A 27,401-nucleotide genomic window follows, 5' to 3' on the forward strand; every position below is an offset into this window, starting at 1 on the left:
TAGTGGATCAAATTGGCGTAATACGAAAAAACAAGCAACGTCCTCTGACTCAACTTACATTTCACTGAGAGAAATCAGCATCCTCTCACCCTCTGAGATGATTTTATCGGTCACCGCACAGTGACATGTAAACCAGTGCCTCCATAGAACTCATTAGGAAGATCGCTGATGAAGTGTGAACACTGCAAGAAATACTGAGACGAGGGTTAGTGTTTTATTCTTCAATCGATGTCTGATACAGAGCTGACACGTAATGGGGGTTAAAGTAACTTTGGACAATGACAGAAGAAGAGGTTTAAATGTGTGTGTGTGGGGGGGAGGAGTGCGACGATGGAGAGTGGTTTTAAGAGATTTTCGCATTTGGAGTGCTTGTTTGTTTCTTGTGTGTGTGTCTTCATGTGTGATGTAAATATGTGTGTCAGAGTTCAGTGCTTCAGAGAAAAGAGGGTTGTGTGAGAAGCACAGGGTAAGGGGAGGGAGGGTTATGGCCATGGGGAGGAGACCGAGCACCAGGCTCTTTTGTTCTCTGCTCTTCATTTTGTCACTAGTCCAGCTGTTAGCCAGAGGCCAGCGGGGTGACACACTACGCCAGGGAGCGCTGGCGAGGCTTGATCCTTGGATACAACTGCAAAAAAACAAAACATAACAGGATAATTATCAAACATGAATAATTTAAGATGATCATGTTTTTTAATAACATAATTGTTACAGATGTGTATTCTATTAAACCTGCGACCCCCATGACTCCAGCTGATTTAATGACTTACAAATGTTGTCAATCTTTTCCCAACTGAAATTTCTTCATAATATTTAATGATAATCTAAGAGAGTCCAAACAAATCTAACAGAGAACAACAAGCCAACAACATCAAAAAAATCTATTAAAAATCAGCCCATGGGTCCGGTCAATAACTTAATTATGTGTAGTAGGTCATGCAGTCACTAAAGGCTGCAACAAACAAACATTTCATTGTTGATCAATCTGCTGTTTGTTCATCAACTCATCAGAAATAGTTGTACCCCATGACCACTTAAGTGACCCCTACTGTTGATCTGTAAGTGTAACAAATAAGGTGATTCGTCGTTACCCCCAGCAGGTTGCGGGGCACGTAGCCTTCGTTGTCCTCGAGTCGCGCCCACCACCAATCTGTTTCACTGTCGTCCTGCCGTCGCAGAATAGTGATGGCGTCCCCCTCGCTGAACGGCAGCTCGTCCGCGTTCTGAGCTTTGTAATCCCACAGGGCGTACACTGTGCCTTTGTTCATTACGCCCAACTTCTCCTGAACGCCTGCAGACAGACAATAGTATTTGATAAAATTAGATAAAGTCAGTTCAAATTGTTTAAAGCCAATTACCGTAAAGTCCAGAATAAGTGGCACCGGAATACAAGACGCAGTCTGTTTTTGGGGGTATCCCAGAGGGTTTTCTATTGCTATTTATTAATAAAAACATGTATACAAGTTATGTCAATGTGTCAAAACACATTTAAAACACACACAAATTACAGCCTACCATCTGTTTTCACCATGTCGAGTTTGCAATCCTGCTAGCTACCGGTGCTGTAGCTAGCGGATAGCGCCATCGTCTGGGTAAAATACCGTAACACAATAAAATACCTCCCTCTGCAGTTTATACTGGTATATTGGTCGCACCGGTATTTAGGACAGCCACTTTTAAGATGAAAAAAAATGTATTAAAAGTGCGTCATCTACACCGAATTTTACGGTACTTTTTCCAACTTCTATCATTTGTGCTCCCTACTCTGACTGGTGTGTTGTTTCTCACCATATAGAAACTGGGAGCACTGGATGTAGCCCTCTTCCATCTCCTCGCATTTATCTGCAGCAGTCTCCACGTCACTGATGGTGCTGGCGAAGATGGCGGCGCCTGACTCGACCAGCAACTTGCAGAGATGAACGCTGTTGCAGGAGGCGGCACAGTGAAGCGGAGTCCTGTTCGGGAACACACAGAAAAACAGAATGTTAATGGATTGTTGAGCCGAACTGAATGATATTGATTTAAAGTTTGTCTGGTCGTCACTGTGCCTCACCATCCGTCACTGTCTGCAGCGTTGACGTTCACACCAAAGTCCAGCAGGAACTTGACTATGTGGTGATGTCCCGCACACACGGCGTTGTGCAGGGGCGTAATGCCCTCGTCATTAGGAGTGCTAGGATTCTCCACCTGGCGCAAAAAAAGGACCAGGATGAAAGGATAAGATCTTGTCCTACATGGAAATACAATTATATCAAAGTGTAGGCATATAGTCTGGACATACCTCATAGATGATCCTCTGGACGAGGTCAAACTCTCCCTCCAAAGAAGCATCCAGCAGGAGGGCCAGAGGGTTAAACTTCACCCTGAAGCTGTGGCCTGTGCGCTCGGAGTTTGGCTTCTTTAGGTTTGTGCGTTTCTCCTAAAACGATAAAGAGACGGAGCATGAGTCACAACTTAAACTCTTTGAATGCAATAATAAGTCTGTGTGTATGACTCTCTCACCAGCGTCTGCGAGGCCATCATGCCGCTCTCCTCCGGAGTGGTGACCTCCGGCACAGGGCTGGGCAGCAACGCCTCGGAGCTCCCCATGTTGTTGTTGTTGTCGTCGTCGTCTTCTGGTTCCTCTGCTTCAGCGGGATCCCCCAGCCCTTCCTGTGGCGAGGGAGGCGGCTCGTTGTCGTTAGCGTCAGTAGAAGGAATCTGAGCCTCCGAGCCCAGCTCCTCCTCCCCTGGCGGTGGTGGTAGCTGCGTCTCAGAGGGGAGGTTGCCGTTGTCTGTATCCGCTACAGAGTCTCCGCCCACGTATCCAGGAGGATGAGTCGGCTGATAAAACGGTGTTCCGTTACCTGCACCATTACCGCCTCCTGATCCGCTGACCCCGTTTCCTTCGATGCCTCCTGCGAGGGTGTTGAATCTCTGGTAGAGAAGCTTCTGGATGTTGGGTCCGCTGGGGCCCTCTGGCTCTGTGATGGAGCTGCGCTTCTTGAGCGGTCTGGGAGCGTTAGCTAGCTTTTTGCGGAGAACTTCGAGGTCGGCGTCACTTTGGTAGCGCAGCGGGGAGTGAACCATGGGCGTTAGCTTAGTGGGGCTGAGTGGTCGTGGGATGTTCTCCACACTGGGAGGAGGTGCTAAGGGCTCCGGGTGCTGGAAGAACTCGTGATCATCAAACTCTCCGTCTAAAGCGTCCTCACCGCTGGGGTGGCCTTGGAGCAGGGGGAAGGCGCCTCCTGTCTGGGCGAAGGGCAGAGGCGAGGGGGGTGTCGAGCTGGGTGGGAGAACTGGCTTCCCGTATACTAGAGACAAAAAGACAGTGAGAGATATATATTGTATGACATCATCATTATTTTTAATATTTCATAGTAAGGCCTCACAAACTGGACCAATTCTCTAACCCCAGCTCTTACCTGCTTTGAGAGCAGGCTTGAGTGGCTGGCTCTTTGGCGCTGCCTGCTGGAGATACATGTGATAGATGGAGCTGGAGTTCATGGTAGGCGGGCCCTTCCTGGGCGACTGAGGTCGCGACCCTCTGTCTGGGATGAAAGGGCGTACCGCCACAGCTGGCGGGGGATCCAGTCGCTCGCTCAGCCCAGGGGGGAAGAGCGGAGCATTCTGCTGGAAGGTGGGGCTCGGCGGCACCGAGATTCGCTGCTGGATCTGCTGAGAGGACGAGCCCGTCGAGGGGGGGACGCGGGGCCAAGCTGGAGCTGGCGGGTTCGGGAGCGGACGAGGAAGAGGTGGCGCGTCCTTGCGGCGCTCCAAGGAGCTGGCCGAGTTTGCGGAGGTGAGGTGGGAGCCATAGGGGGGCGGCTGTGGCTTGGATATGGCAGGGGAGGACACGGCCAGTTTGGAGTCTAGCACCTGTGAAGAAGCATAAAATGACAAAGATTAAACATTTATTAATAGATTTGACATTCTTGAGGGGCTAACAAAAACAAAGGAAACCTTTTTTCTGCATTAAAGGTCATTAGAAGAAAGACAACTAACCTTCTCTGCACTTGGAGCGACGGGGGAGCCTGAGGGAGGGCTCTTGCCCTGGGTATCAGTCCCTGAGTCTCGTCTCTCAGGAGGCTTTAAAGAGGTGCTGGTCTTGCCTACAGTCGGCCAACCAGCTTCATTAGCTGGGGCACAAACAGGACACAGTCAGAGTGTTGCAAAGGAGGGAAAAAGACCAAATGATTGAGGTGGTATGAGAAGCCTCAGGGGAGTGACGAAACATGTCCACCAGAGCTAAGTGGTAACAGCTTCTTATTTTTAACATGACTAGTGAAATATTAGTACTTAGAGGACGATTATGTTTAACATTCTTTAACAAACACAACGTATAGCTGCACCATTTTGAACTAAGATTGGTATTAATGGAAGGTTCAGGATTTTCAGATGCCAATCCTATTCACCAGACATGATTAAAATACATTTAAACACGATTCTCAAACATGTAATAGATTCAAAGATTCAAAACAAATGGTCTAAAAAAACACTAATTCTAGCAAAAACTTCCACAAGAACATATAGGCTGCATGTACCATTCAAAAAGCACTTTATAAACTAAAACTAAATACACATTGACCTAGAATAATAAGTTACTTTTGAGTCCTATGAACAGACCAAAACTTTTTTGCTGGCTTTTTCCAACTTATTTTCTCGGTTAAAAATGCAGGAGGCCAAAAATCTGGCTCATCGAAACATTTCTGTATTTCTTGCACAAAGTATTTATGAGTTTTCCTTTTATTTAAAGTAGGGATAGACCAATTCGGCCGATTATTGGCGTCGATATTCGGCATTGGCCTTTTTAAAAAAAAAAATTTTTTTTATCCAACGGCCGATAAGAGTGCAGAGTGCTCACACACACGGCGGAGGGGAGAAAAAGTTCATTTGTTTGCAAATTTTATTTAACTTTGTTTTATTTACTTAATAAAACTCCAGGAAGATATTTATTTATTTATTAAAATTTTCAGTTAACTTTAAAAGAGAGGCTGCTGACCCTGGGAACTCCCTGCGCTTTTTGTTTGTTTGTTTAATAAACATATGCTTAAAGGCATTTCAACAAAGTTAAGTGTTGGAGTTTGTATTATTCAAAATTTTGACGCCAATATTTTCACTTTTACTGCAAATGAATATCGGCTCCAAATATCGGTTATCGGCCTCCTTGACTACTAATAATCGGTATCGGTATCGGCCCTGAAAAAACATATCGGTCTATCTCTAATTTAAAGTAGAATTATATAGATTAGAGTGTTTCAAGAGCGGCTGTTGATCAATAGGACAAAAATCCTGAGCCTTCACTTCACAGCAGCGATGGCAATGAATGTATCTGCATTAGTATTCTGCTACTGTGTGCTTCCATTTCCCATTGCTAAATTTAGTAAAAGCAGTCGGCACTGGCTCTAGCTTCAGTACTGTTTGTCCCTTAGACTGAAATATATGTGAAGGATAGCACATGCATCTTAAGACAGCAAGGACAGTGTGAGAAGAAAAGAAAGAGGATGAAAAAAGACAAAACAAAACAACAGCAGTTGTAGAATCATTTTACAGGAGTTTGTATCAATTGAAATAAATGTGGCGCCCGACTTGTTACAGACCCAAAAGTCTCAAAAGCCAATCATCATTTCTCAGATGTCAATCAAGGTAAGACAAACTGTAGAGTCAGCACAGGACAGGTCTAACTCGAGTCTAAAAGGAAACAACTTTATCTTCACAGATCTTCTATCTACTCATGCATGTTGGGTGTTAGACTCTCACAGCTTGCTTTGTTGTGAGAATGACGTGTGAAAGGCTAAAGTAAGGCAGACTCGCACTGTTATTAAATTAGAACAAAGCCAAAGTACTTCAGACTGCTTTCCATGTGTAAAATGCATGAGGCACTCGACTCATTGAACCTTCTCAAGTGTACAAACACACACAGGGATCAGCAGCGCTTCGTAAGGACGGATGTTTCCAATATGTCAGATTTCTGCAGGTGGCAGCAAAGTGTTTCAAGATGGCACCCCGACTGCTTTGACGTCATTAGCCAATCCACAGAGGAAACACTCAAAATAAAATGTCAATATGTTCTCTCTCTCTCTCCGGCTCAGAAGACGGCTCAGTGCCGCACCGGCAGGAGAGTGAAATGATGCCAAATGAGTGCCTCCATCAGTCAGCGGTTGCTGAAGTTAACCAGGCGGAGATGCTCATCTACTGCTCAGATTCCACAGCTGCGCATGTACGCTTTAATTTGTCTGCTGGAGAGAAATCAGGCTCGTAACTCTTAAAGAGAAGAGAAGGGGAGGCTTAAGGCGTGACTTGGCAGAACACAATTTTGTTTGCGTATTTGCATGCTGATCCTGTGCTCATATTGAGAGAGAAGGTTCAGGAAGTGCCACCCCTCTGCTTACGCAGCACTGTGCACTCACGGGACGTGCCGTCAGAGCCAGTGGAGGCTCCGGTGCCCGGGTGTGATTCTGGAAGGGACGGGGGTACCGGGTCCACAACGATGTCTAAATCAGACACCTTCCACGGGCCGGGAGGCTTTCGCACACCGTCTGCCCCGGGAAGAGTAGCCCCCCCAGTGCACCCAAACACCCGGTGAAAACAGAAACATAACAAAGAAAGGACAGCATAGACACATGAGAGGAGGAGAAAAGGAAGGGAAGGACAGAGAACACGACACAGGAAGAGAAGGAGGTTAGGAAGGGAAAGAACATCCCAGAAATCGACCAGGTGGAGAATAAACGGAGAAGTCAGGTAGGAAGGAAGCAGAGAAACAGTTTGGGCCCAGGAGGGAATTCAGTCACAAGCTTTTCATGCAAGATGTGTTAAATGTGTAGCGATGTGAGGCTGCTGCTGGGACTGCAGGGATCCAGGCTAATCTGTAATGTAAACCGTCTCAGCTGCCTTTTCTACTCTGTGTAACTCTGTGTGTTTCTGCTTCTGAATGAGGACAAAAGTCAAGAAATACACCTAAATTTTAACATTCAAAATTAGCCTTAAGATAGTCCATCAACTGGTTTCCACTTCTACAGTAGCTCTTCATTTTTTTGTGTAAAAAAATATGCACTGAAAATGTAATGTAAAAGGCTTCATCAAACCTGATTTGATGCGGCCATGGTTGGCTTGGTTATTAACGCCCAGAGTCTGAGGCTTCAGCGGATCAGGTGGCAGGGTGTACCCTCCCTCCTGTCGGCCCCCCACTGGGACCTGGATGTACGGCCCGACTGCGGCGACGCGGCCCAGGGTGCCAGGAGCCGGCTGGGGAGACGGAGGCCCGTTGGCTCTGTTCAGCTACAAGAGGAGAAAAGTTTCCCATAAATATGTAGACAGGGAAAATAACCGAAGGGGGAACAGAAACGTTTGTCCACAAATGTTGTACATCACAGTGAACATCTGCCGTGTCTGGGCCGACAGCGCTCCGAGACGGGAGGCGGAAGCATTTCAACAAAAAGAGTCTTAAAGAGGAGATGTGTTAAGCGCTCTTAGTCTTACAGGGAGGTTCTCTTTTTGACGTGCCTCAGCTTTTTTCTTGTAGAGGCGTTCCCGCAGCTCGCTGATGCGCTTGTCCATCAGCGTCACTTCCATGTTGCGCTTGTTGAGAAGGTCCTTCTGGTGCTGCAGCTTGCTGTTCTGCTCCTGGTTTAACTTGTTCCGGATCTGTGGAGGATAAATCAGACACACGTGCAAATCAATACAACAACAGATACCACCATCACTGCAGTCAGGGGTAAACAAAGAGGAGGATATTAAAGCGTTAGTCGTACCTGAAGCTCCTGATAGAGTTTACGGAGCTCCAGGGCTGCAGCTCCGGTAACTTGGCCACCGAGGGTCGTCTGTATGCCGTTGAGCTTTCCCCTCCGCAGGTCCTCCAGCTGCACGCTGAGCTGCTCCACCCTCAGCACTGCAGCCTGTAGCTCAGCCTGCTTCTCTTGGAACAGGCCGCTAACTTGCTCGATCTCTGCCGCTGGTTATAAGTAATAAAGAAACCTCATGAGCTCATTCATTACCTACATGCAAAAGTTATTCCTTATTAATTAGGCTCTAGAAGTAAATATCTCTAGGTTTATAAGTGATACATACACAGGTTGCCATTGATGACCTTGCTGTAGTCCACCTGGCCTCTCATTGCCCGGATCTTCTTGAGCTTCGCCTCCTGGCTCTCCACGCGCTCCTTCAGCCTCTGCAGCTTCTCGCCCTCTGAGACGGTTTGCTGCTGACGCCGCTCCTGCTGCTTCAGGTAACGCAAACGTTGCTCCTTCAGAGAACGGGACAGTGATCGACACGCGATAGGTAAACAGATAAACAAAGTAGATAAAGTGATCGCAACGCAACCAGCTTTTGCAAGTTTAAAAAAACCCCAGCAACATCCCCGGCAGACCTCCCTAAAAACTAGGCTAAGTCTTTCTACTGTACGCACTAAATGAAATGTCGGCTGTGTCAAGACGGTCGAAAGGCTTTAGAAAGGGTCAGATGACTACATCTCTCTTCCCAACTGAGAACTGCTCCAGTTAAGGTCCTAAAATAGGAAATGACAGGCCCAGGTTTCCAAATGACTGCAGGGCTTTCAGAGGGCCTACTTTTCAGTCGCCACAAAAAAGCCAATAAATAGTGATTTTATCTGCGGGCCTACAGTGCGCTTTGTCCTGCATGACTGATCAGCACACCACGAGCACGGCGGTCAGACATAGTTAGTGTTCTGAAAAGCCAGCAAGACTGACGAAGCAGACTGGTTATGTGGAGGTTTGCCACCAAGCTCTTCTTGCTTCCAATACAAGGCTCCTTTTTCTTCTCTGACAGACTGGGCAACTCTCGCACCGTGACTCACGCGTCCTCCACTTCATGAAAGCAGCACTACGGTAATCAACAGCTTGTCATGCAAAAAATTAGGGTGGCAGCTAAAGCTACGATTGGTCGAGCTTTCTTGTAAAGTCTGCCGTGTTGAGGTAAGACGAAGGAACAAAGACGAGACGCTACCTTTGCGACGAGCATCTGTTGCTGAGCCTCGATTTGCTGCTGCTGCCGGCTCGCCATCTCCTGCAGCTCTGACAGCGTGAGCTCCACACGCTGATTCCCCACCTACACACATAACAAATATGCACAAGAGTTGGTCAGCACACTGAAGTCCAACAGAGTGTTCTTGATGTTGACGTATACTGATGATACATAAGGATCTAAACATTTGAAAGTATAAAGGGTGCTAGGCCCTTCTCTAAAGTGTTAACGCTTCTATGAGTATGATGACACTTAGGGATGTGTGACTCTTCCTCCAGCCAAAAACAGCAGCACGAAGCAGCTCTGAGTCAGCTATTTAAGCAGTTAAATTTGTCTCAGTAATACCATAAACATGTAAATGGTAGTTTGGTGAAGTCAGCTGTGAGAGTCAGTGCAGAGTCATGTGTTTTGTGAAGCTTAACAACATGTTATCGTAGCAAAAGCACATCGCTAATTATTGATGTAACTGCACCTTTAAGAATAATGTGTGAGTTAATCAGTGCAGAGTAATACATCCACAAATAGTAACATCAGGTTAAAAACTTACATATGATTAAAAACCAAAAACAACAACAACAGAGAAACCAGTCATGCATTGACTGTAGATGCCTTAAAGTGCTAATCTTGAAGATCTCAGTTTCGTTCTCTTTGGCGCCATCTATGGCCATGAACGGTAATTGCGGGAGCACACATCCCAGATATCGGTATCTCTTTAGACTGTTTGCCTTCATCTGAGCGTCCAATTTGTTTCTTTTTCGCAGCATTAGATGGTGACTTAACAGACATTTATTTCAAGAAAAATCTTCAAGAACGGCCGATAAGAGTTTATTTCTTTGCAAATTTCATTTAACCTTGTTTTATTTACTTAAAACAAAACTTCAGGAAGTTATTTATTTATTTATTTATTTGAATTTTCAGTTAACTTTATAAGAGATGCTGCTGACCCTGGGAACTCCCTGCACCTTTTGTTTGTTTGTTTAATAAACATATGCTTAAAGGCATTTAAACAAAGTTAAGTGTTGGAGTTTGTATTATTCAAAATTTTGACGCCAATATTTTCACTTTTACTGCAAATGAATATCGGCTCCAAATATCGGTTATCGGCCTCCTTGACTACTAATAATCGGTATCGGCCCTGAAAAAACCATATCGGTCTATCTCTAATTAATACAACTTTTTTTCACATATGCAGTAGTACTTCTCAAGACCTGTAAACAGACTTTGCATTCTGTATGAAAAAGTTCTCCTTTAAAGATTTTCAGTTTCCTAACACAAAAGGAAAAGAAGGGCTGCAAATCCCACCTAAAAATCATACACAAGGCGAATGACTTGAATGAATTATTAATCAATCATCAAGTTGCCACTTTCTTCTTCTTTGGTGATCAACTAATCTTTGTGTCAATCAACTGTTGCAAAAAAAAAGCAACTTTAAGCGAGCAGAAGTATCGGTTAATGAAAAACATTTACTTCCATTAAAATTCTCATCTTAAGCTAGAAATTGTCATCCACATGTTGTTCCAGAGCTCACAGACTAAATAAAGACGAGTCCCTTTCAGTTCCGTTTTCCGGCTGAATTTCTTAAAAGCAGACGCCACGCCATACACACCGACAGACTACTAACAGCATACTGAGCGAGCGCTGAATGCAGTCCTCCGAACTACAAGCGGCACTGAAATGCTCAAGAGCGCTCAGACTTTGCCTTCAGGAGGAGCGTTCAAAGAGAGAGGAGAGGGGAGACGACGCAGGGAATGTCACAGTGTGTTTTTATACAACAGACTGAAAGAGAAATGCAGAATGCTGGTTTGGATAGGAAGCACTATATTAAATGTGAAGAGGTTAGTAAAAGGCACATATGTGATTTACATTGTGCTGGACATGATCAGTAACATGCGGAAGACACAAGATAAAAAGAAACCTCATTTTTAGGAGAGGAAAAACGCTATTACAGTGATTTCCTAATTCAAGAATTTCCCAAGTTAGAAGGACACAGAACCTGCCCTTAATTCAAAACAACGACCATGTATTAATGGGTATACTGACATGATAGCATGCCCCCCTCTTGCCTCTTCAAATCTTTCTCCCGGGCTGATAACTGGGAGGCAAACCTCCCTAAGACATGGGGTTTCCTCCTTTCCAACGATGCGATTAATGCCTCTAAATTATTGAGGCTTAAATTAAAGGCCTGTCATTCCTTGTCCGTTAAAGCAAGCTCGCTGGCCAGTGATAGTAGAAGTGAGGTAATACTTTTTTTTGTATCGTTAAAAATTAAGATAGGAACAGTCCTTCTTCCTCGTACTGCGGCCCCAGGTAAAATAAACATGACATGCAAACGTCAAAAACACTGTGTGGACCTCTCTCACTCGATTAGAGGAGGCAGACACTTCCGTGAGTCATCCTGTCTGAATAAAACATCCCTGTTTTTGGAATAATCTGACTTTTATGGTCTTGTGAAGTGAGGCAACAACAATATACACGTCACACATCATCTTGTCTCGTAAACGCTCGGTGTGTTTGCAGCACATGTGGTTCACAGCGTTTTCCTACCTGGCTTTTTAAAAGCATGTAAATATGAAGAATGAGTGGGCAGACTTAGAGGGGGTGGAGGGGGGGGCGGGGGAAGCCACTGGCACACATACCACCACGCTCAGATGCACTCAGGCAACAGTGCATCAGTGACAATTCACCCAAGGGAGAAGCAGACACACACACCCTCAGACAGCGATGGAGAGGGGGCTGGAGAAACACCCGACTGAGCAGAGGAGCAGCCACAGCCTCTCTGATGAGGAGCGTCGTGCTACTGAGAGGCTACATTACTCCCTCCAACAACTGTGAAGACTTCTACTGACTGAAATGGAGCGCACGTTAATGAAACAGTGATCAGGCCAAGGTTTAGAATTAAATAAATTAGAGATAATGACATAAATTTCTTTACCGATTATTTGATTAATTCAATATTCCAATTTTTTATAGACACGTCATCTTGGGTTTAAGCAAATGCATTTAGCACTCTTCAGAATAATAAAATAACAAAATAATCTTGAGTTAAATTAATCTTTTCCTCCAGAAACCATCAGATAAGCAGATAATGCAACGAACTTTCGGTAGCAGCCATAGAGATTAATGGAGAATATAGGACTGCAACACATTACATCTCTCATTATTGATTAGTATTAGGGGTGCACCATATTGGAAAAAAGTGTGATAACTTTTTGTTCTGTGATATTTACTGCGATACAACAAAATTCAAGAAATCATACCAGATAACCGCAGTGTGTTTTCATGTCCATACAATTAACAATCATACTTATTTGGGACTTTTAAAGTGATCATCTCAAAGATCTCAATTTCGTTCTATCTGGCGGGACCTTATGGCGATAAACGGTAATTGTGGGAGTACACTTCCCAGATAACCAGACATCGACGGTTGGCTCCCTTTGTTTCTGTTGTAACTCTTGATTTTCCTCGCTGACGGTCGCTTTCCATTTCAGACTGTTTGCCTTCATCTGAGCGTCCAATTTGTTTCTTTGTTGTATCTGTAGTCATCCATCTTTTCTTTGTTTGTTCAGCCATAGTAGATTACTGTTTACTCGCAACACTTGCAGAGAGCGGAAAAGCAGCCGCTTAGCTCCGCCTACCCTCTCTGGCAGACCAACCACTGCTGGGTGATGGAAAACGCGTCACTAACAGGGCACCGCTTGGGATTTTTTTCTGCGAATGTCGCCACAGACATCCAGCCTGTAATAACACTATATACTGCAAATGCAAAGGCTTTCATCAGTGGGCCATAGGCTCAATCACCATTGTGTTACCTCATTCGGTGATAGATAAATGATAAATGAAAATCTTGGAGATTATTACTTTAAGCCTATTTTCCAAAACAACCCCCGGCAATACATGCACTCCAAAGTCGCCACACATAACTAAAAGCCTGCCGCAAAAGCAAGCCTGTTCCTCCCGCCGACATTATCTGCAGCGGCGCGTGCATGTTTACTGTTTACAGGCAGGTGACACACAGACTCTGCTGCACAGCAGTCAGTTCACTCTGTGCTCTGATTAAGAGCTGCGCTAATGTGATATCAGACAGACTTTTGTTGTAGATTAGTGAAGGAGAAGGAGAAAATGGCGAGCACTCCTTTTGCACCAAGCAACAACAAAGCAGCAGCTCTACTTGTTTCAGTTAATTAGCCTACAATTGCACGTCATTTTTTCAATTAATGAATTTGTGAGGGATTAATGAAAAAAATCTGTTGATTTCAGCCTCTCACATTTATTAAGAAGCTTAAACCACATACTGTTTATTATTTTGTTCATAAATCCTTGAAATAATCAAAAGATAATCAGAACAATTGCAGACAAATATTTTTGTTGAGTTTCTCATTTAGCTCTCGTCCAATGAAAGGACAAGTTGTAATACTGCCAGTAAGCCTTCATCACCGCTTGTGATCTTTACTGAAATTGAAAGCGTGTGCGATCACTGCAGCGTTCCCTTGAGGCACCTCTGCTCTTTACGAGGCCGCGTCCCTCTCAGAGGATGATCAGCTCTGCTGCCTGGTGGAGAGAAAGCCCAGGGGGTTTGGGCAGCAGCCCGTGGAAAAGCCAAAGCAATGATCCTCTTAGGGGGCCGTTATATCATCCAGCAGGCCGACTGATATAATCCTCTAAATCAGATATTAGGAAGCAAGTCAGACACAAATGAGCCTCGGCACTTGGGAGGTTAAAGGGAGCTGGTCGTGCAGCCGATAATGTTTCTCTCCACGGGTGACCAAACACTCATCATGAAATGTTTCTGCTTGTCATGATGTGGTGTTAGAGGTACAGGCAGAGCTTTAACAGAGACTGTTAATCAATAGCTGATTTCTCCATAGAAACATATATTTCCTTGCAGATGCTTCCTGAACACAAACAGAGTAAAAAAAGTCAGGGTATTAAAAGGAATGGCTTCTGGGTGCTCTTGTTCCTCAATCTTTTTTAAAACAAAAACACAACCCCTCCATCTAATGCTGCGCCGGATTGTTCCCTCCACCATTAAGGTTAAATTAGCTACGATTCCTTGACCACAACGCTTCCCTATTGTGAAATCTGGGACAGATGGTCGGAGAGAGAAAAGGATGCGAAGCCAGAGGCTGCTTTTATCGGAGTCAGTCGCGTCTCCGAGCACACACACTTCCTTAAGCCAGAGCTTGACATGCACAACAATGGGATCACCTCATGGGGAAATACTGGCAGTAACACAAGGGCCCGTCTTGTGCTGTACAATATAAACTGCCCCACAGCAAACGCACAACTCAACAGAGTCCTGAATTTCAGTTGCGTCTGAGCGTCTGAGTGTTGTAGATGCGAAGATATCAGCTGATGTCACTGGAAAAATGACGACCCTCGCTAAAACTTTTCAACCAATCTTTTGGTTAAAAGCTGCTTAAATTCAAGTGGAATTTACATTGAACTCTTTCTAAGCATTATACTGTGTTTTTACTTGTGTACACATCTGGTTAAATTAGTCTAACATCTGTCTAAGGCACTAAAAATAGTTCATTACATCACGACAGTTGCAGGAAATGTACAGTGTGCTGTGCTGGCACGACAACACATTTGACAGTCTGTCTGTTTGCCATCAACACAACTGAATCCAGGAAGGGGTGACAGCTAATGCTAGCTAGCATGAAAAACTCCATCAACAGCTGTTAAAGGGGCCGTATCTTTTGAATGGATTTTCTCATATTGTGAATGGGTTTCACTTTTTTTGGTGTTTATTGTACACTGTGAAAAAGTGAAAACTCCAGAACTTTCCAGAATGACATGTTTAAAAAGGTTCTTCTGAAATGGGCCGTTCAGAACAGCCTTGAACTTGGCTTTCGCTGAAATCAACCAATCGTGATTCACCATCATTCACCTCAGGCAGCGTTCCTGCATTAGCTTGTAGTCAAGTCAACATTTCAACATACCATTCCAATACCTCCTGGCGATTCTGGCTCATACATGTAAGGCCAAATAACCAATCCTAGAGCAGCCATGTTTTCTACAACTTTGGAGTGACAGTACAGTGCGGCCGCTCCCCCACGTGGGAGGGGCTACGCGGTCACTCCAAATACTGTCAGCCCAAAAGGTCTAACCTTTGAATGGCAAAACGCTTCTCGGGAGGAAGAGGAGGCTCAACTTTCGGCCTCTACTGTTTCAGAGTGCAGTTCACTATCTCGCCAATAACTTAAGTCAGTCGGTGATATACTCTGTTACTATCACCCTCTGTCTTCTACGCTTCCTCCATCAACCTCCTCTTCAGTCTCTTCTCCTTTGCAATGAGGTCCGTCCACCCAGTTGGACCCGTATCAGAAGTCTGACTTCGGGGGTTCCGTCTTTAAAGTGGAGCCGTTTAGCATTTAACACATATCGCAGGAGGTTGGACTCACTCAGCCCAAAATAACAGTTAACAGGGCTGCGAAGTGGGAATCAAATTCTCCCCGTTACGAGTCAGGCTGTGATTCCAATGATTTTTGAAGCTTTTATTTTGAAATAAAACAGATGCATCCACAATGAGACACTTACCCTTGAGAAAATCAGCCTCTTATGTATAAGTAGAAACAGATTTTGTGAGGTTTGAATCTCTATGTAACTGCCTCTGTAAGCGAACTCTCTTTTCCTCTACATATAACTCATGGCTTCATTAAAGCCTTTGTACTTGGTTTGTTCTGTTCTTTATGCATTTAAATAAAGTGTATATAGGGCTGTGACACTTTGAGTTACACACTTATATTTAACTCTCATTACAGCCCTAATCTATGTGTGACAGAAGGCACCAAATTAAAGTGAGCGATTGCAAGCGCAATTCTATTTTAACATCATTTAGATAATGCTAATTAAGTCTCACCCCGTTCTCATTGTGCTTCTCTCCAGTGTTTCCACTCCTGCGACTCGTCTGATCCTGAGACTGCTGACTCCCTGCAAAAAGAAACAGTCACCATCACACAGCGCAGACGAGCGCGCACACATGCACACAACTGCAGATTCAGAGGCTACAAACCATTGTCAGGAAGAGTTTGAAAATTCACCGGCATGATTGCCCATGACAGAGGGATTTAAGAACTGGGACAAGCACTGCTGACCTCAGCCACATAACTCAAACTTTATAAGAAAGGCTTTACGGGAAGATGAGTGTCAATTATTTAAAACTTCAAAGGAAGCGATGGGGAGCGGGACAGTTCTGCTGTACTTCTACCTGCTGGATACCTTGTTACCTTGTACCTTGTGGCACCTGCGAAAACACACTTTCCTAGTCAAGTTATCACTTCAGATAAATCCCAACATTTGACTTAATCTGAGTCGATGATCTTGCAGGACGACTTTCAATGATTTATTTCGAGCTTTGCTTTATTGGGCTTTACTAATGCAAATTGATTCATGCTAATGCAGATTTATGCCCTGGATGTGCCCCACCAAGCATCTAACAAACTTTGGTTTTCTTTTCCAAATATTCTCTATAAACAGATTCTGCACATAAATACAGAATGTGTAGTGGAGGGACACGGGTTTGGGAGTCGGGATCATTCTGGTTAGTCCATTAGCGTTCCAGCTGTCTTTGGTTGTATGCAGGAAAACAGTCAGTACGGAGAGCAAAAGAGGTGGAACATTGCCAGAACCAATGAGGTATGATCTGACAATGATTTAGCTGTTTATTAATCTATATAAACAGACATCTGCGTATAAGTGCAGCTTATAATTACTAAACAGGAAGCCCCGAAAAATTGGCCATTGCTCCAAGAGGCAATGTGGTTGTCAGATGATGACGAGGCCACATCCTGCACAGAGTTAAACTGTAATGACAGACATTATGAAGTGTCACTACTTGGTTTAAACAAAACAAAAAAGACTTTTCATTGTAACCCTAACTCCTATATTCCACAGGATCCGTGTCTGCCGCGACTTCCGGAGTTGATCGCGCCCACTCTAGTCAATGCTCCTGTTTCCACAGCACGCGCCACGTTCCGTCTCCGGCACGTCCAGGAAGCGTCTCTCCGCTAAAAATATGCACAGAGTCTATTTTTGACGGAGGCCGCTTCAAGCATGCGAACAGAGCAGATTGTTCCAGACAGGAAGTCAGACACGAAAAAGCATAGAGCATCCGGTCATTTCAAAATAAAACACCATGTACAGACTCGCGTTTTTATATCCTATCAACATTACATCACAACCGGTGGCTCGAGGCCAGAAGTCAATCAATCGGTCAGAGGCATCAGAGGTTATTCTACGCCATGGACGACGAGAAGTTTATCTCGGAGGTGCGAACTGAACTGTTGTTTGTGTGTTGCTCTGTTTTTTAACATTGATGTTATCGCGTGATTTCGCAATTCCCGCGCGATAATATAGTCCTCCCACGATGTTGTGATCTCGCGAAACCAGCCGCCTGATGGACCAGAGCCGCGGCGCACACAGAACGCGCGGACACATAGTTCACACTAAAGAGTTGCTTAGATGTGTACATCAGCAGCTCTATCATACCTGAACATGGAAGACTAAAGATACCAGGTGACAAAGTGAGAAACTTCCACTGACACCAGCACCCACAGCTGAGCAGCCAGAACAGGTGTGTGGAACTTCCTGAGGAGAATGTAACCCGTACCTTGATCGCTGCTCTCGGTCGGTGAGTCTTCATGCCGGAGGAAGAACTTGACTTCCTGTTTCCGAGGCCCCCATTTCTGCAGATGTTCATACATCATGTGTTCGAAGGGGATCGCTCGCTCTACAGAGAGAGACAGGTGAAGGAATGATTAGATAAAACAGATCATGTTTACTGGGCTTTTGAATATGAAGCTACAGTTAGCAGTCGGTAAGCTTAGCTTAAAGTCTAGAAACAGGCTAGCTGTGCTCTGTACAAAAAGGAAACTAAATCTGCTCAACATCAACTCTGATGCTCACTTATTAACTAAGCAAATATCTTGTTTTATTATCAGTGTACAAATTGTAGTTTGTGGTTTTGCAGGTGTCAAACTGCAGGCTAATGCAAACTTAGCCTAGAAGGAGAAAGTGTGTGTGTTTGGTGTTCTTGTTTAGACAACTGCAACGATTAAAAACAATCAAACAGAAGAACGCACATCAGAGAACAGCAGATAAACCTTTGATCTGAGCTCCTCATGCTGTCATCTCTATATGTCTTATCAGTATAAAGTGATGATACCTCCAGGAACACTGGGATCGCAGAGAACTGATGGATAACTGTGTGTCAAAACAATGTTTTTGCATTTCAAGAGGACGTCAATCAAAAGAGAGGCGGAGAGACAAAGAGACGGAGACAAAGACAGGGAGGTTTTAGGAGGTTTCGTGGGGTAGACAGCCGCATTGTCAGGCAGCAGCCGAACACGATTGCATAACGTGGGTTAATAAAGCCCCGGGGCTGGGATGTTGTTTTCAACAGGGGAGTGGCCCCTCAGCAAAAAATGCTGATAACACCGGGTATGTCAGCACGACTCTGGTGATGGGAGCAAATCGTTTGGACCCAGTGGAATCTGCTGTGACAGTGATGTGGACTGTACCAGCACGTAACCCCCTTTCTGACCCACAAATCAGTGCTTAAAGTGAACTACTCCAGCCTTTAATGTTGTGAGTTTTCTGCTCTTCCCCACAATTTTCCTTTGATGAAGTTTTTGTTTTTCAATTAACAAGAACGGCTGAAGGCTACTTCTTCATGTAATTCTTGTGCATGCAATGGAAGTTTAGTTTCCTCCGCTTGGCCTCAATACGGGTGACACGGCAGAGCACCGAGTAGTCCCTGCACTCTGAAACGAGCAGCTTACCGTTGCCTCTCCAGACCTCGGCCAGGTGGCAGCCGCTCTCGCCGGGCTCTTTGCAGAACTCGACGACATCGCGGCACGTCGTCTCGGGCGTGATGGGCACCTCAGTCACAGCCTGCTCCCCGTCGCTGAGGTACACCGTCAGTATCATCTGAGAGACGGAGAAAAAACAGTCAGGAGGAGGCTCGCGCAGGAGAGAAAAGGGTGACGCTTTAACGATCCAATTGACAGGGAATAAAATACAGGAGGAAAAAAACAAGAGGCTGTTACATAACATTTGAGAAAAGGCAGAAATTAAGCTTGCCCTTGTGCTGACGCTACTTTTTCCAGTCCACCGGCTGAGACTGGTAGGTTTAGGCTGCTGGTGGACTCATGCCTGTGCCTGCCACATTTCTGTTTACTCTGATAAATTACAGCCTGCCATAGCCTTCAAGAGGTACAGTTTAGGCAGGGTGGTATACACAGCGATACACAAGCCTCCACATGCTTCTGTCTGTACTCGCATATCAGTGCAAGAAGTAAAAGTAGAGATCAGACACAATGGACGTCTGAGGAAACTGCAGATCTGTCCTAAATACTACATTAAATATACCCTCCTTAATGTGAGCTTCCAATTGGCTTATTGTTATAGCATAGAGGCAGCAGACAGAAGAAAGGATAAGCACTGAATCGACCTAAGGACTGTCTTAGAGCGATCACCTGAGAGTTCAGAGGGCTTCAAGTGCTCCTTTGTACCTGCCAGCTGACAGACTGTACAACACTTCCTGTCCAACACTCTCAGCCAACTGGCAGGTTGTCGAGCCAAAGTGGCTGCGACGTGTATATGAACTTTAGACTGATCCATACGCCTCTGCCTGCTTAGCGTCAGCTTCACTACAAAGTTTGATTAATCCCTACAACAGCTGATGGATAGAGAAAGTCAATAAACGACTAGGGTCAAACGATTGTGATTTAATTACTGCATTTTAATTAGATTCAACTCCAGGCCTCGTTGGTGACCAAACAGTATGTAAAATGATATCTTTGTTTGTTTTTGTACCGATAATCACAAACACTGAAATGAAACAGAGTGGTGATTCTTCTCTCTAGAGCATCTTTGGCCAAAATATGGTAAATAGTGCAGAAATCCTAACAGACAACAGTCTCGAGTTTCTTGTACTAGTTCATGGTGAGTGAGTAAGGACGGGCATTGCAAATTAGCTTGGGTTACAAATGCTGTGCAGTATGGCATCGGTTTACATGCTTAAAACTTGATCCTGTAAAAATACTTTCAGTGAATTTAGTTTGGACGATTAAGCTAATTAAACTTAATCTTAGCTTAATAACTATTCTAAATTATTTATATCTGCACTGTAGCTTTTACCCTTATTTTTCATTTTTATTTTATTTTATTTTTATATTTTAGCTTCTATTTTAGTTGTTTTTCTTCACTTTGCTTTTTAATGTCCTGTTTTATGATTTGTTTCTTTGCCTTTGTTGTTCTATGTAAAGCACTTTGAATTGTCTTGTTGCTGAAATGTGCTATATAAATAAACTTGCCTTGCCTTGCAGCTTGGTGTTGTTGTTAATAATTGACTCTCTTAAACGTGATCACAGATATTTGGGATTGTTAAATAATCCCTGTTACGATGGCCTTAGCTTCCGAAATGCAAGTCAAACTTTCTTGTTCGATCAGTGAACTGAAAAATTGTGGTAATAAAATGAAAAATGAGAAAGTCTAAGACATCAATTTGGGCTGAGGTACTTTGTAATGGGGTGGAACAAAATCAATATATCGTCATCCTGACTCGTGCAATACAATTATCGATAGACCTGCCCAAATATCAACATTCTAATTTACACATATGCGGCGCTAAACAGATTTCCCTGCAATTTTGACTCTGTGTGTCACTACTCGCGACGCTTATGACATGAATGAGAGTAACGGGAACGGAAATTAACTGTCCGAAGAAGTTAATCAGATATTGTGATGTATCGTTATATGATTGTCTTGAAATATATAAATTATCGCAGAATCACTGTGTCGTGATGTTATCGTTATCGAGGGCCACGTACCGCGTATCGTATCGGGACTTACCCGGCGATTCCCACCCCTACTTTGTACTGATCATTCTTTGGCATTTAAATTCCTTAATAACAAAAGAAAGTTATCTAAGTAATGTAATAAACTCAATGTACTTTTACGCCATCAGCATATACCGCATGTTGAATGTGACTATTATGTCTGTGGAGCTTCTCCTCTTTTGGTTATATGTACAACATTCTTGGACTATTTCTGGACAATAAGCAACACATGAACTTTAAAGCCAGATTAAAAATTACAAACATACAGAACAATGCATGTTCATTTTTAACCCTGAAGAAGGGAAGCATGATTCTGTCTGTGTGAATCTGTGTGTGACATTAATCAACATCTTGGTTGAATAAAACCATCACACAGGATGAGAGCAGCGGTTGATAATGTCCTTTGAACTGCTCACACGCTGACATTTTCCTTTGACAAAAGGGAAAGTTTTGCACTCAACCCCCTCCCCCCCTTTGATACATTTGATAGCATTTCCTATCCACCTTGTTTAGACCAGCCCACCTTAAAGTCTTTGCTCTTAAAATTCTTCTTTCAGGAGAACACAACAAGCTGAATATATATCTGTAGTTATGCAGCAAATCTACAGGATGTGTTTTCCCTCTGCAGTGGCAGGCAGATTTTTATTGTTTCCCACAGCAAAAAAGGACTTTCGAGGACGGGGTGTGCCTTCCTGTTTCATGTGACAGGCCTCACTTTTCGCGTCCCACACTACAGAAAAAGAGGGACTGTGAAAAGTACAGAAAATACAGTGCAAAGAGCCAAAGGAGGAGGAGACGTAAACAAAGTAGAAAAGGGAAACCTGGCATTTTAGCATTTTGGTTTTGACCTTTTCAACTTTCAGTATTTGAACATCCTCGATGGTTTGTTGAACGTGCCAAAACAGCAAGGATTTTATACAAGGAACAAATAAACCAAAGAAAGATGAATAAAAAAGCCTCTGTTATCTCTCTCTTGCAGTCTACAACATGTTTTCATACGTCTCCCAATGTCAAACCAAATGTATGAGAAATAGGAGCAAAGATGCATCTAGGACTACATCAGGCTCATAACACAGCTTACTGTTTAATGAGTCACAAATTAAATGTATGCGCTGCAATTCAGGTATTTAACACATGCATAATTTAGTAGGTACTCCAATGTTTGTGTGGCCTCGGGGTGCGTTTAAAGTGCAGCAATAACCGTCAGTGTTTTCTATTGTCATAAAATATCTAAGTTTAGACACTGAGCAACCTAAACATAATTACTCCGGGAGTTTCTCCGAGACAAAGTGACTCATCCTTTGTAATAACTGTGTGATTCATTGACATTTTCTGCAGCAGCGTGACCGACACAACATGATCACTTGTGCTTTGGGAGCCTCTCGACTGTACTCAGCCGATTATGAGGCTCATAGTTTGGGTAAATTTAGACGCCATGCATGTGTGATGAAATGGAGCAGGAGGCGCCGATTTGTGTCTCTGTCCATCTACGATTACATGTTGTTTCCGACAGCATTACTTGGATGCAATGTCCAGATAGAATAGTAATAGATGTCAGAATGTCTGGATACTAGTTGTGTCCACATTTAACTGATAGATAATTACTTTTCTAATCCCCAGGGGATGCTGGAGTGCCACCAGCTGCATGATAAGATACAACACGGTACAGGAAGAAAAGCAGGGAACATAAAACAGTTCAGTGAGGCCAGCAACAACAGATCTGATGGAAATATTGTTTCTATTTATGTTTCACAAAACTGCTCAATGTCGGAAATATATTAGGTGAAAAAGAGGTAATGAAATATTGTTAATATAAAGCAAGAAAAAACTGTTTATCTCCATCAAAATTGTCGCTTTAACAACCAAGTTTTTTAACATTTCCTGCATGCTTAATATCAGTAAAGGCGACTTAAATAATCCAGACATCACAACTGACATGCAAACTTAGTCCTAGTTTAAATTGCACACAAAAAAGCCGCAGCTGAATATTCCTAAATACAGCTTCACATAAACACAATCTACCAAATGATGCAGAAAACAGAAAACTCCAGTGATCCAGCTCACTGACCACAGGAGGAATACTGACCGCCCTCACTAAGTTGCGTCTGCCCATGTTCCTGGCTCTCTTGACAGCCCTCCGTTTCCTCCTGATCTCCTTCTTTGGTGGCCGGTGGTGCTCCTTCGCCCAAATGGGGTTTTCCTTGGAGAGGCTAACGAGGCCGCGTAACACTATAGTCACAAACCTCTTCATCCTAGCACTGCCGCTTTTGCAGACATGAGACTTGATTGTTATGCCATCCCGAGCAGACCTCTGAAAACCGACAGCGTAGCGCGCATTTGAAAAAGTGCTGCAGAGGAGACTTGGGAGGAAAAAAACACTTGGTGTGTGTGTGTGTAAGTCAGGGAAGGAGGGGGAGAGAGAGAGAGATGGAGAGAGAAAGAGAAACAAACACTCAGAGAAAGAGAGAGGGAGAGAGAGAGAGAGAGGGTGAATGAGGGTGCAGACGAGTCCTTTTGGAAAATTGTTCCTTGGTTGTGCCAGCGTCTGCAACACCGATGATTCCCCGCTGATGAATTGTAATAACAGAATATTTTGGCCAAAGCTGCAAGGTCCACATCACATACTTATTATACTGTATGATGGCTGTACAAGACAGGAAACAGACAGCATCCCTCTTGCCTGGTGCAATCTGCTACATAGGAATCGTTAATGGATAGCGATATGTATCGTTTAACATCTGAGAGGGAAGGAGGGATGCTCGGCAGGTATCATCTCCAGCAGGATGTTTCAAGACAATAAAAAACAACATAATAATTCAACTCCGAAACGTATCCACAGCCAACACACACAGGCCCAAACAGCTAGGTAAGCAAACACACTATGATCAGAGTGAGGCACATGTATCGTCCGGTCTGCCAAAAACACACAAATAGCTGAAGCCAAAACAGCTTTTTACTGGGACATGACTGATGGAAAAAAAAAAAAGTGTAATCTAGACATTTCGTGCAGACAGAGAATGCCAAACACTGCCCATCTGGCTTAAATGGCACTGATCCATATGAGGAAGAGATGAGGTAATAGTGTGACAATTTCAGTGAAATACACGGTAGCAAACGACCAGACAGGCAGTAAAATAATGCTCACGAGTATTATACATGGATACAAGATGATCTTTCATTCAACATGAGGTTTTAGCTTTAAACTTTAATTATATAAAAGATGTTCTCTGTTATTAAGCTGGATATAACCCAACTTACAACGACGGCGCTCTGCTCTTACAGACTAATCTAAAGGAGCTTATATGACTAGTAGCTCTGAAGAAAAAAGGACTCTATTATAGCTCATATTCTGATAAAATAATAAGAGGAATACTTCTCTGGACAGAGGCATTGGAAGTTACGTATCAGGTCCAGACACAATTAACCAACTGTTTTAAATAGGATGTGTCCTTTTGACTCATAGATGACAAAAGCAAAGCATTTAAATTGTTTAACAAAGCCTGCTTCATGATACGCCTCTGATGGTGTGGCTGATTTCATTTTAAACGTTCAAAAATGATCAAAGCAACAATGGGAAGCAATGTTTACATTTCCTGTAAGTCACGCTGTGCCCGGCTCCACTGTGTGAGATTAATTCCACTCGACAATCTACTCAGCTCAAAAGTTCCCCCTTAACAACAGAGCATTAGTCGACGCAGCCACACAGACCTAGATCTGCCAAGGTCTCATTGGCCGCTGGAGTCACGCGAGAGCCGAGTGCAGGGCTGCTGCCTCTCTCTGCTCGACTGGCTCTCTGACTCTGATAGCCTGTTGGTGCCACAGGGTACAAACGTCCAACGGAGGCTCCCATCGCAGTCAATCCTGCCACGGCTGCAGCGAATATGGAGCCAATACTCTGTTACCGTGTTCTCATGAGGCTGAAGTAAAGCTGCTTTAAATTACAATCAAACTTGCTGCGTGTTACCGTGATGCTTATTTTCACAATCATTTGGACAGATAATAGGCCAAGACAGAACCTCCCCTGCTTATGACGACACCTACTGTAAACGTATCCCACACCAGAGTTCATGTTCCCCTCCCAGAAGGCTAAAAAGGGCTACAGTCGCCTTTCCCACAATCCACCGCTGCATTCTCAGCACTAAAGATAACAAAAGAGGTCCGAACAAAGGGTGCAAAAGGGTTCAGGTATACTATTCTTTGCAACACAGACCATCTTGAACAATAACATCTAGTATAAAAGCCGATCCAAAAAAGGTCTTGCTTAATGTACACCAAAGCTTACTGTACTTTTGTACACATTTGTACAATATTAGCCTACACAAATGTATTATTATTATAGAGACGGTAAAGGCCGTGATGGTCTTATCATATACAGTAGCGTAGTTCTACTTGCTTGCTTACATCCCCTTGGGAGACTTCAAAGCTCTGATACAAAACTGTGTAACTTAAAAGCTCAACTGCTATGCCTCAACTGGATTTTGTTTTCTTTATCTGTAGTTTATTATATGTTGTGTATGTGATCCATTCTTAACTGTGACTTGCCTTTTTCTTTTTTTTTTTACATTTATGTCACTCTTATATACTGTGCTATCTTGGCCAGGTCTCCCTTGAAGAGGAGGTTTTCTTTTCAAAAGATTTCCTAGTTAAATAGATGCAGAATAATTTATTCGCCCTGGCCCTGGAAAAGCGGTTAAAAAAATGAATTAATCTAAGTTGATTGAAGTTTTTAAAATCAACACTTGCCCAATATGAATGGATGAACTTCCTGTACTGTCACTAGCAGGAGTGGCAGTATTTTATACAGGTGTGAAAGTGCTGAATAAAACTCAACTGAACACATTTCCGCAGCATGATCCACTGTCACAACAGTCCAACTTTTAGTTGTCAGGTGAATAGCATCTCCTGACAACCAACAACCGGTACAAAATAAGTTTAGTAAAGTAAGGGACTTCAAGTCTTTTTGATACCTTTAAAGACATGATTTAGGAAACTGATATCTTTGTGTCTTAAGATTTCTCAAGACCTGTTGATACCCCTCTAATGTTTCAGTTATTGTAACCATCCACATGAAGAATGTGTACCCTGCAGCTATGGATAGGTGTAGATTTACTGTACAGATAAAGCTGTAAGATAAGCTTCTTATAACTAGTACCTGATCTCAGTTACAGATACACTAACTGTGGAAATGGCAACACTGATTGACAATTATCAATATTGCTTTACCTTTCAACCTTAGTGTAACCGTTCTCTGCAGGATCATCACACATGATTTCAGAACCCCACATGCCACAACAACAAAAATTCAACATGTGCCTTTTTCAAAGATCATACTAGTCCTGTGGAGAGCAATACACCTGACAATTTGCACCTCACATAGGTTAGATTTTGGTACAAAGGTGAGCAGTTTAATGATGATCTCCACAGACTAAACTAGAGAGGCAGTTACATTTTATGTGATGGTAGATTGGGGGTTGTGTGCACTTACCGGCATCATGTTTGCAGCTCTGGCAGGTCAAAACTAGGGGTGCATCAGCAAGTTGGCTCACGGCTCACCCACTTTTCTTCAACCAAGACCCACCTTGCTAGTTATGGGCTCTGGTTACTCCAATGTGACAACCAACTGGGCCTCAGTCCTCTCTGTAACCCAATAATGAGGGATTCATTTAAATGCTATCAAGCTGCACATTGTAAGACAGTTGACACTAAATATAACGCATCATGTAATCAGCCACACGCGTGAATTTAAATGGCCCAGGCGTGGCTCCGTGCAGCTGCTGCTACAAACAAGCCGATTGTTAGCAGGTCAGTTAGCTCGAAAAGCGACGATAAAGCGAGTAAAAACTAATGACAGGCAACGACTTCATATTACAAAGATATCGCATGGTAATTATACTCACCAATGTCAGAGACAATTCATTGTTTCAAGGAGTAAATCTTTGCTACGTTACTGTCAAAGGCACGTAGCTAACCGGACCAGCTGTCAGCCAGCCAGCTAACGTGAGGGGTTAGCCGTGTTAGCTGGTCTCAGAGGCGGCTAAAGGACGGTATGCAGTGCGATCTCTCCGCTCTTGTCGGTCCTTTGGCTTGCATTGGCTGTACATCGGCACAAGCTATCGATGGAGTGTGTTTTAAGCGAACAAAAAATAATAAATATCCATTTAAATTGGTTAGGTCGTTTCTAAACGATCGCAATGAATCATCGCTAGCAGGCTAGCAGTGCTAGTTGACGAAAATACAAATAGCTGGAATCCAGTTGTTGACGGTGGGAGGGGCGGGACTACACCGCAGCAACCGGCGCGTCACGTCAACGTAGAATGTCAAGAATGTAAAGTCACCAATCACGATGCCCGTTTATCCACGGTTTGATTTCAACTTTCTCTAACAATCTCAACGTGTCAAAAAAACATGTTAGGGCTTCTTATGTTAAAAGTAATTTAGCTTCCATCTATAGAGTTTATAGCTTAACTTAGGGTGTCAAAGTGTGCGCTCTGGATTCTTGAACTGATATGTTGCAAGTCTGAACGCGACCCAGGCATTTACTGTACTTATGTAATATGACTGTTAGGTACTATGATAATGTTTGTGCAATCACTTCCTTTGTTT

General features: G+C 43.7%; 1 protein-coding gene across 2 annotated transcripts; it reads right to left on the bottom strand.

Annotated features, from left to right (window-relative positions):
• Positions 1–201: 201 nt before the first annotated feature.
• ppp1r13bb (protein phosphatase 1, regulatory subunit 13Bb) lies at positions 202–27,016 on the bottom strand. Of its 2 annotated transcripts, XM_069656715.1 has the most exons (19): positions 26,696–27,016; positions 26,284–26,435; positions 18,738–18,885; positions 17,567–17,686; positions 15,818–15,888; positions 8,938–9,039; positions 8,044–8,218; positions 7,728–7,927; positions 7,456–7,620; positions 7,062–7,254; positions 6,387–6,515; positions 3,982–4,115; positions 3,402–3,855; positions 2,500–3,290; positions 2,279–2,416; positions 2,051–2,184; positions 1,786–1,952; positions 1,089–1,288; positions 202–625 (listed from the first exon to the last, which is right to left on the bottom strand). In XM_069656715.1, the coding sequence occupies exons 2-19, from the start codon at positions 26,290–26,292 to the stop codon at positions 584–586; spliced, it is 3,372 nt and encodes a 1,123-aa protein (XP_069512816.1). In that variant the 5' UTR covers positions 26,293–26,435; positions 26,696–27,016; the 3' UTR covers positions 202–583. The 2 variants fall into 2 exon arrangements, with proteins under 2 accessions (XP_069512816.1, XP_069512810.1); XM_069656709.1 differs by lacking the exon at positions 6,387–6,515.
• Between the last annotated feature and the right edge of the window lie 385 nt (positions 27,017–27,401).

This window comes from Semicossyphus pulcher, unplaced genomic scaffold, assembly GCF_022749685.1.
Source record: "Semicossyphus pulcher isolate SPU_LCO1_2020_fin unplaced genomic scaffold, fSemPul1.0.p SCAF_11, whole genome shotgun sequence".
NCBI classification, from domain to species: Eukaryota; Metazoa; Chordata; class Actinopteri; order Labriformes; family Labridae; genus Semicossyphus; species Semicossyphus pulcher.

Coding starts and splice junctions, on each gene's coding strand:
- ppp1r13bb (XM_069656715.1), bottom strand. Junction 7,928..8,043: donor GGTCATCAATGGCAACCTGT/GTATGTATCACT, acceptor ACTTATAACCAG/CGGCAGAGATCGAGCAAGTT. Junction 3,856..3,981: donor TCGCTCCAAGTGCAGAGAAG/GTTAGTTGTCTT, acceptor GCTTCTTCACAG/GTGCTAGACTCCAAACTGGC.